The 10,537-nt window shown below is 46.1% G+C and overlaps 1 protein-coding gene across 1 annotated transcript in view; it reads left to right on the forward strand.

Annotated features, from left to right (window-relative positions):
* The first annotated feature begins 208 nt into the window (after positions 1–208).
* SLC49A3 (solute carrier family 49 member 3) overlaps positions 209–10,537 on the forward strand; it is a 40,424-nt gene continuing 30,095 nt past the window's right edge. The window contains exon 1 of the mRNA XM_040361912.1: positions 209–557. Coding sequence (XP_040217846.1) covers positions 372–557 — 186 coding nt within the window. The 5' untranslated portion in view covers positions 209–371. The remainder of the gene's footprint in view (positions 558–10,537) is intronic.

The following is a 10,537-nucleotide window of genomic DNA, read 5'->3' on the forward strand; positions in this document are numbered from 1 at the left end:
CTGCTGAGGTGAAGTTGATGCCAGTGAGATGCGTTGGAGTTGTGTCCTGTAATAACATTAGAGCTCTATGCTCTAGTCTAGTCTATGCACTGCTTTGTACTTTCGATTCTGCACAAGCAAACAGAGAGTGGGCTGGCCTTGGTGTGCTGTCATGAGACTCCCTCTTCTGTGTACAGAACTCGCAGCATTATTATTCAGCTTCCTCTTCTTCCTCCTCCTCCTCCTCCTCAGTGCCAGACACTCGCCACAGGAGCACACACTCAGCACTCTGTGTGCCTCTCTCTCCTATCACTGACCATTCATTGTTCCAGGAAGCTAGCCCCATCCCGAGCAGCACGAGGAGCTGTCTGACAACACAACTTTATTATCCCATGGCAGAGAGCAGTGAGGAGCCAGGGCTGTGTGATAATACCTGTGGGGCACACAATGAAGAGCAGCTCCTCGACCCACAGGCTGACAGGTGCCAGGCACTCAGGAAACTCATCCACTATAAACTCTACAAGATGCGCTGGTATTTCCTAGCTGTGGTGTGCCTACTCAATGCTTCCAATGCCATGGTATGTATGGCTGTGTGAGGGGGGAGGGGAAACAGGTTGGGGCACACTGTCAGCTACCTGTGTGGGAGCTACAGGGAACAACATGGGGAAGAACAGCCCTTCCCCCTCCATTGCTTCTGAGGAGTTTGATTTATTTATTATTAATACATAAACTAATAATATACTTAGTTTATTATTAATCTTAATTAAAAAAAAATATGTATATATTATATATATATATATATATATATATATATATATATATATATATTTTTTTTTTTTTTTTAATTATTATTATTTTTTTTTTTTATTGTAATGATATTCTATTAAATATTTTAGTATTTATAATTTAGAGAAATACAGACACTACCGTAAGACCTTAATTCTTGCCAACATCCCTATGATATGGAACACAAACATAGAAAATACATAGGGACTTTAACGGCAAGTATACATATTACCAGGGTTTGACAAATTTGCTTGGAATCTAGAAGCCAGCTAAAAAAGTTAGGAGCCAGAAAACGCGCCCCGTCGTGACGAGCTTGCGCGCAGGAGCTAACACATACGTGAGCAGCGCCCGCATATGTAAACAGTGTTTAAACCACACATGTGAGGTATCGCCGTGATTGGTAGAGTGAGAGCAATAATTCTAGCCCTAGACCTCCTCTGTAACTCAAAACATGCAGCCAATAGATTTTTTTAAACATCGCCTATGAAGATTTTAAAGGGTAAAAGTTTGTCAGCATTCCACGAGCGGACGCAATTTTAAAGCGTGACATGTTGGGTATGAATTTACTCGGCGTAACATTATCTTTCATAATATAAAAAAAAATGGGGATAACTTTACGGTTTTATTTTTTAATTAAAAAAAGTGTAATTTTTTCCCAAAAAAGTGCGCTTGTAAGACCGCTGCGCAAATACGGTGTGACAGAAAGTATTGCAACGATCGCCATTTTATTCTCTAGGGTGTTAGGATAAAAAATATATATAATGTTTGGGGGTTCTAATTAGAGGGAAGAAGATGGCAGTGAAAAATGACATTAGAATTGCCGTTTAACTTGTAATGCTTAACTTGTAATACCAACGGCCACCACCAGATGGCGCCAGCTTACACATCTGGTGGTAATAACTTGTAATACCAACGGCCACCACCAGATGGCGCCAGCTTACACATCTGGTGGTAATAACTTGTAATACCAACGGCTCACCACCAGATGGAGCCAGCTCACAACAAAAGATAAACATTATTTTTTTTTTGCCTCCCTTCCAAGCCAAGTCGCCAGGACCCTATTTCTAGTCGCCATGGCGACCTGGCGCCCGGGATTTGTCGAGCCCTGCATATTACAGAAGATAGAATAATAATGATAAAAAAAGATAATGAAATTTATTGATGCATAAAGATAAAAATGGTGGTGCATACATCACCATAATAAGTAACTATAACAGAACATGATACAAATGTGGCTCAGAACACTGGGCCTACGGTGATGCAAAATTCTCTTTTCGTTGTGTCCAACGCGTTTCGGGAGTAAATATGACTCCCTTCTTTAGGGGGATAAATTTAGAGAAAATTATAGATTTTGAGCGCTCTGCAACATTATTATATTTACATTTAATTAAATAATAAACCTAATTATAATTACAGCAACACTATTTAATTTTTAATAATAATAATAATATTTTTTTGTAATATTAATAATTTTAATAAATAGTATTTTTATCATTTATAAATTATTATTTCCATTTAATAAAATAATTATTATTATTAAAACAACACTATTTAAAGAGGAACTGCACTCTGCTCACATAATTTGTAATAAAAACATCTTTGCCATTCTGAAGCTTCCCTCCAACCTGCATATTATTTTATATATACTGCGATTCTGTACTTGCCAAATATGCTGCAGAAATCTCCCTCCACTGAGTCTGGCTGCAACTATTTTAACTGTGGGCAGCTGAAGCTGCTGCCTGTTTACTTCACAGACACACACACACACAGAGGCACACCCCCAGCTCTGCAGCTCTCATTGGCCCTCTTAAGACTTATCCCCCTTCCTTTCCCGACAAAAGGAGGAGTGGTTAAGTTCCAGCACCTATTTGAGAAAAAAAGCCCTGATAATTACACATCGTATATGAGAGTGATAATTTGTATTTGGGATCATTAGGTCATTTGAACATCAGTTTTTTTTTCCTTATTTAAAGCTTAACAGCGCTACACTATTTTTGAGATATGTTGCCAAAGGAAACTGATAAAATAGAACTCCCATAATTATTTGATTCAATTTTCTTAGCATTATAAGGAGCAAATTTACATGAAGCATGCCAAAAAAACAGAACAGCAATAGAAAAACGGAAAATTGTATACTCACCTTTCCGTAATTTTCCTTTCCTGACGCATCTTCATGGCAGCACACACTGGGTTGTGACTCCGCCCCCACAACCTGACAGGATTGGTTAGCTATAAATTCGAAGAGGAGACACCCGGCATCATTCTCCGTAAATATCATCATTGAACGACAGGGTGGGCAGTTGTGTGCTGCCATGAAGATGCGTCAGGAAAGGAAAATTACGGAAAGGTGAGTATACAATTTTCCATTTTCCTGATGCATTCATGGCAGCACACACTGGGAAATAACTCGCTAGTTGGGAGGGTTCAATGCAAAAGTATTTTATTCCCTATAGAGCAGAAGAATTGGCCCTGAAGATAGATCTGCCAAATTCAGAAGTAGCCAACAGAGCGGCGTCCACTCTGTAGTGGGTGATAAATGTATGCCTGGAAGACCAGGTTGCTGCTCTGCAGATGGCTTCCGAAGAGACTCCACAATTTGCTGCCCAAGAGGTTGCCACTGCCCTGGTTAAATGCGCCCTTATGCCTTCTGGGATCTCCAGCTGTTGAGTGGAATATGCTTTTTCAATAGCCTTAACTAGCCAAGAGGCGATGGTCCGGGAGGTGGCTGCTTGACCTCGTCTGGCTCCGTGAGGTATAATCAGGGGGGCGTCCGTTGACCGAAGGTGGATAGTGGCCGACAGATAGTTGGAAATTGTAGACTTAATGTCCAAGGCATGAGGTTCACCATCTTCGTTAGAAAGGCATGGCAAGACGATGTCCTGGCCGTAATGGAAGGCCGAAGCAACCTTGGGGAGGAATCGATCTGAAGGCCTCAGCACCACCCTATCGGGCAGGAAAACTAAGTATGGTTCCTTTGACATGAGAGCTTGTAACTCCGACACTCTCCTAGCCGAAGCAATGGCAATGAGGAAGGACAACTTTAGGGTCAGGTCCCATAAGGAGATTGAGTTGAGTGGGAAGAAGGGTGGATTGGACAGTGCCTCTAGAACCACTGAAAGATCCCAAGCCGGAAAGGATGGTCTCCTGGGCGGTCTGATTTTAATACATGCCTTCATGAACTGGATCATCAAAGGGTGCAGGGCCCATCTAGTGCCCGTTTTGGCAGACAGAGCAGAAATCTGTACCTTGAGGGTGCTTGAGCTCAGGCCTTTGTCAATTCCCGTTTGCAGGAACTCTAGGATTTGGTAAGGATCCGGCAAGACGTGATTCCAACCTCTGAGTTGCGCCAAGTGGGCGAATCTTTCCCAAACTCTGGTGTAGACGGTGTTCGTGGTGACCTTCCTGGCCTGCATCAAGGTTGCTATAACTGCCTGGGAGCATCCTTGTTCCCTAAGTCTAGCCCTCTCAACCTCCAGGCTGTCAAGTGGAGTCTGTCTGGGGCCGGATGGAGGAACTGACCTTGGTGAAGGAGGTCTGCTGAAACCAGGGCTGGACTGGGACAAAAATGTGGCCCTGGACTTCATCCAGACTGGCCCACTTTAATTCAATAAAATGCTGCCCCCCCCCCCCCCCTGAAAAATCACGCCCACCAAAAGGCCCCTACATCCATTAGTGTATATCATGAGAGGGTGAGAAAGAGAGAGAGAGAGAGGGGGGTGAGTGTAAGAAAAAGAGAGTGAGTGTAAAAGAGAGGGGGTGAGTGTAGGACCCCTTTTTACACTGAGGCGTTTTTTTAGGCGCTTTTGGGCTAAAAATAGCGCCTGTAAAGCGACTGAAAAACACTTCCGCTGCAGTCCCAGTGTGAAAGCCTGAGTGCTTTCACACTGGGGCGCTGCCAGGGCATTACAAAAAGTCCTCCAAGCAGCATCTCTGTTTTAAAAAAACGGCCCACTGAGCCATCGGCCCACCGGGAAACTCCCTGTAGTCCCTATGGCCAGTCCATCCCTGGCTGAAACCGGTAGGTGGATTGGAGGTCGGGTATTGAGCTGTAGGAGAGTCGTGAACCACGGTCTCCTTGGCCAAAATGGTATTATTGCGATCACTGTGGCTGATGACCTGCGGAGCCGGGATAGAAACCTTGCTATCAAGGGAGTTTGAAGTCCCATGGATGAAGAAGGCAATCTGTCCCCTCCGCTGTCGGAAAGGGTACTCTGGAAAGAAATCTCGAGCATTTGGCATTTGCTGGTGTTGCCACCAGGTCGATCTCTGGAATCCCCCATGCCTCCGTCAGAATGGAGAACTCCCGGAGGTTCAGAAACCACTCGTTGTTTGATCGAAGTTCCCTGCTCAGGAAGTCGGCTAACGTGTTCTGTGCCGCTGGAACGTAAACTGCTCTCAGGTCCAATAGGTGAGCCTGGGCCCATTCCATTATGGGGTGAACCTCCTCTAATAGAGTGTGGCTTCGGGTACCGCCTTGTCTCTGGACGTAAGCTACCGCCACCCTGTTGTCCATCCGGACTAGAACGGTCTTCCCCTGTAGCAGAGGTGCGAAGGCTAAGAGGGCCTTTGAAACGCAGCTCGGAGCTCCAGTATGTTCGAAGGAAGAAAAATACCGCGCTAGAAAATATTAAAAAACACTAACAATAAATTGCTAATAAAGCTGCAACAGCGGAGTGTTAATACAGAACACAACAGTATAGAACAGAGGAGGAAAAGTTGTTGCGCTAAAAATAATAAATCTAAGCAATATTTTAAATTTATGAAATTCTGAAGCCAATATCTCAAATCGATGCGATACTAAAAAGGAGAATAGTTGCAGTCCTAATGCATCCACAGAAATAAAGTTCGTATAGGAGTGGCAATGTTGAGAAACAAGTAAAGAAAAACACCTCGAACCAGTAAAAAATTGGAGGCTTACCAGATGGCAAGCAGTGTGTGCTTGCGACTGCAAACCCCAGTCAAGGCCTTTAAAATAGTCCTCACAGGGGAAGATGGTAAAGGAAGAGGATTCTTGAAGTCTCCACCGGAAGCCAAATTAATGAGCCGTATCATAGGAAAAAATATTGCAATGGTGAAGTACGTTTGATCAGCACACATATAGGAAAAAAGTGACTTAAAGTACCACCATCACCAGCACCCTATAAATAGGAGGCTTACCAGAACGGATAAAAACAACAGCAAGTGGCTAAAACCCTAGCCTGGGCCTTTAATTCCTGGGCTGTAATGATAGTCCTACGTGTTCTCCGTGTTCAGTGGGTACATAAAGGAAGTGATAGAGCCCACATAGTGAAGTATGTTTATATAATGCGTTTAATAATAAAAAGATTGCACTTACAGAGTCAATGAAAGTAAAAACAGAGAGAAGCCGGCCGGCTCGGAACAAACGCCCGTCCACTCTACACAACACGTCCTGCGTCAGCACGCTACCTTCCCGACGCGCGTTTCGTCATAAAATGACGTCATCTGGGGCCCAGATGACGTCATTTTATGACGAAACGCGCGTCGGGAAGGTAGCGTGCTGACGCAGGACGTGTTGTGTAGAGTGGACGGGCGTTTGTTCCGAGCCGGCCGGCTTCTCTCTGTTTTTACTTTCATTGACTCTGTAAGTGCAATCTTTTTATTATTAAACGCATTATATAAACATACTTCACTATGTGGGCTCTATCACTTCCTTTATGTACCCACTGAACACGGAGAACACGTAGGACTATCATTACAGCCCAGGAATTAAAGGCCCAGGCTAGGGTTTTAGCCACTTGCTGTTGTTTTTATCCGTTCTGGTAAGCCTCCTATTTATAGGGTGCTGGTGATGGTGGTACTTTAAGTCACTTTTTTCCTATATGTGTGCTGATCAAACGTACTTCACCATTGCAATATTTTTTCCTATGATACGGCTCATTAATTTGGCTTCCGGTGGAGACTTCAAGAATCCTCTTCCTTTACCATCTTCCCCTGTGAGGACTATTTTAAAGGCCTTGACTGGGGTTTGCAGTCGCAAGCACACACTGCTTGCCATCTGGTAAGCCTCCAATTTTTTACTGGTTCGAGGTGTTTTTCTTTACTTGTTTCTCAACATTGCCACTCCTATACGAACTTTATTTCTGTGGATGCATTAGGACTGCAACTATTCTCCTTTTTAGTATCGCATCGATTTGAGATATTGGCTTCAGAATTTCATAAATTTAAAATATTGCTTAGATTTATTATTTTTAGCGCAACAACTTTTCCTCCTCTCCAGTATGTTCGAGACTGTGCCCCGAGCAGGGAAGTGCTACTGTCCCTGGGCTGTCTGGTCCCGGTAGTGAGCCCCCCAACCCTTCTCGCTGGCATCTGATGTTACAATCTCCGGACTCGGAGGAGCTATAGGTCTGGATCTCCTGAGGTTGGGAGGACAAGTCCACCACAAAAGAGCGTGTTTCACTCGGCTGGGAATCTTGATGTCCCACTGTTTGAGAAAGGTGTTCTGGAAGGCTCTCATGTGCCATTGGGACCACTGTATCATGGGTATAGTTGAAGACATCGAGCCCAGTATGCTGAGGCAGGTTCTGGCTGACGCGAGTTTGGAGGACAATAGATTCCGTACCTTCTGAACTAGAGGTTCCACCTTCTCTAGGGGCAGCTGTACCCTGTTCCGTTTTGTGTCCAATTCTGCCCCCAGGAATATCATCACTTGTGAGGGTTGAAGGCTGCTCTTCCGCCAGTTGATTAACCAACCGAAACTCTGAAGGGTCGAGATCAGGATCTCCCGCTGGAGGAGCAGAGTCTCCTAGTTCGCTGCTAAGAGCAGGATATCGTCCAGGTAGTGATGTACCCGCAACCCCTTCTCCCTGAGGTGTGCTATGAGAGGGAGGAAGACCTTTGTGAATGTCCTGGGTGCCGAAGAGATGCCGAACGGTAGGCATCGGAACTGGAAGTGATGTTGGCTGATGGAAAAGCGTAGAAACTTCTGGAATGCAGGATGAATTGGCACATGAAGGTATGTGTCTGATAGATCTACTGACAGCATCCAATCTCCTAGATTCACTTCCAGAAGAATAGACTGGAGGCTTTTCATCTTGAAAGCCTCTATCTGAATTCTTCTGTTGAGTCGCTTGAGGTCCAGAATGGGCCGAAGGTCCCCTGATTTCTTTTGCACCAAAAATAGAGGGGAAAAAAATCCCCTGCCCCTTTGGTGCGAAGGAACTTCTACGACTGCTCCCTTCAAAATTAGCTTTGAAACATATTGAACAAGAAGCTTCCTCTTGTCCGGGGAAGATGGAATCTTGGTGGGTTGAAAGACGGTGTGAGGCAATGCCCCCATAAAGTTCCACTTGTGACCCTGATCGATCGTGGAAAGAGTCCATGGGTCCTTTATGTGCTCTGACCAAACTTGTGCGAAAGCCCTGAGCCTGGCACCCACCTGAGCTGGGTGGGCAGGCAAAACTTCAAAAGGACTTTTGTTGGTCTTCTGAGTCTTTGCAAAGGGATGGCGAGTAGTTCTCCAGTCTCTCCTAAATTCCCTGCCTGGCTTCTCTGTATCTCTCAGGCAGATTACGCAGAGGGAATAAGCCCTGACTTTCTTCCAGTGACCTTGGAGATCGCTGAGTCCAATTTAGCGCCGAACAGGTTTGTGCCATCGTATGGTATCTTGCACCAGTTTGACTTTGATGCTGTGTGAGCGACCCAAGGTTTCAGCCATAATGCCCTGCGGGCCATCACTGAGGCTAGCATGGATCTAGCCGAGGAGCGAATGGCATCTACCGAAGCCCCTGCCACAAAGTCGCCCGCCAGTCTGATTTCTTGTAAAGAGGATATCACCTCCCCCTGGTCAGTACCTTCTAGGAGGGCCTCCTCAGCATTGGCTGCCCATGCGGAAATGGCTCTGGCGACCGCCGCCGTGGTAATAGCTGGTCTGCATGTTCCCCCAGCCATAGAGTATGCTTTCTTTAGCTCCAGGTCGATCTTGCGGTCGAGAACATCTCGGAACGAGACAGCGTCTTCTATAGGTAGCGTGACGTGCCTGGCGAGCCGCATTAGGGACGAATCAACGATGGGAGCGTTGATGAGGGAAGAAACTTTAGACTCCTTCAGGGGGTATAATTTAGCGAGTTTATTGGACAGCCCAGGCCGCTTATCTGGTTTTTCCCACTCGTCCTTGATGAGGTCTTCCAATTCCTCAATGAAGGGGAACAGTTCAGGATCCCTCCTTAACTCGAGAAAGTACTTCCCAACCTTCAGTGATTCCGCCACAGGTTCTTCCCAACCTATGGCCTCCTTAACAGAGCGTGCAAAGGATTTGACCAAGCTAAAATCAAACCCTGACATCATCTCATGTTCCTCATGATCGGGAAAGGTTCCTGCTAGCTGGGCATAGGGACCGAAGGCTGAAGAGGTGCCCGGGGTGGGATCATCGCAGGCCAGAGGGGCCACGGTCCATGCTGATTCCTGCACAGGCTCTCTTATACGATCAGAAGCGACTCTAGCATCCGTCTCCCTTTCCTTCGTTGCTTCATTAAAGCAGGAGTGACAAGCTAGCTTCCCTGGCATTGCAGTAGCACCGCATACCCAGCAAGCGTTTGCTGCAGGACGTGCATGGTAATGTTCACGGTGCGATGAGGGAGACCGTCTGCGACGGGAGCGGCTGTGGCGTGATCGGCTATGCTTTGATTGATGGTAACGGGAGGATGATCTTGACCGACTTTTGTGGGATCTCCTGCTTGATACATGCTTGGATCTCTCCCTGCGCCGTGGGCTTGCGTCTCTTGGCCTGATGGGACTGCAAAAAAAAGCAGTGTTCAGTGGCCGGCTCTCTTTTTTCTCTTCACTACTTACCCGTCATATGATGGCCTCTATACCTTGTTTGTTGGTAGTGGTCTGCTAGGGCAGTGGGTTCCATGAAGTGAGCAGAGACAGCAGCAGATATGGAAGCTGGAGGAAAAGCAAAAAGAGTGGTTAAAATAAGGCAGGCTAAGGAATGCCTGGACGGGGAGAGGAGCTGGAGTACCTGGGTAAAAAAAATCCTATGAAAAACGGCAGAGCAGCAGCCTCAGAGAAGGAAAAAACAAAATGTCATTTTTGAATTCATCGCGCATGCGCAGTAGCGCCGCGCACATCCCGTCGCCATCTTGGATGAGGGCGAGGGAGACTGCCGATGTCATCAGTATGCTGCGCGCATGCGCAGAGCGGACAGGGCGGAGCGGGGGGGAAGCATGGAACTACATTGTCCAGCAAGCCCGCTGGATAGAGGTAAAATAAAGGAAGAAAAATGAGGGGGAAGGCATATAAACCGAGGACCTCAGCAAGAATACTGTTTAAGAGGGTGACCCACTGCCTGAGTCTAAGCTCATTTAGAGCTTGTTTGATGCCAGGATATTGCCAGGATTTAGCCCCTGTGACCACCAGAGCGGGGTTCCCTCCATAAAGCTCTATTAGAGACTGTACAGGGGGACTTCCAAACAGGATAGGCTGAACCTGCTGGGGCGATAGCGGTAGGAGGCAAGCTGTACGTCCACGTCCTGTCAGGTGAGGATAAAAAAAGAGAATGATGCCGGGTGTCTACTCTTCGAATTTATAGCTAACCAATCCTGTCAGGTTGTGGGGGCGGAGTCACAACCCAGTGTGTGCTGCCATGAATGCGTCAGGAAAGTAATTTTTTTCAATGAATTTGTAATCTTAATTACATGCATGCAGTGCGGTTCTGCCCCGGTCAAAACACAACAGCTCAGCGGGGGAGATCGCTGTACTAACATAGGCTTGTTAGTACAGGAGCTATGACTGGAGCTGTCAGTTTTTT

The sequence above is a fragment of the Rana temporaria genome, chromosome 1, assembly GCF_905171775.1.
Source record: "Rana temporaria chromosome 1, aRanTem1.1, whole genome shotgun sequence".
Classification (NCBI taxonomy): Eukaryota; Metazoa; Chordata; class Amphibia; order Anura; family Ranidae; genus Rana; species Rana temporaria.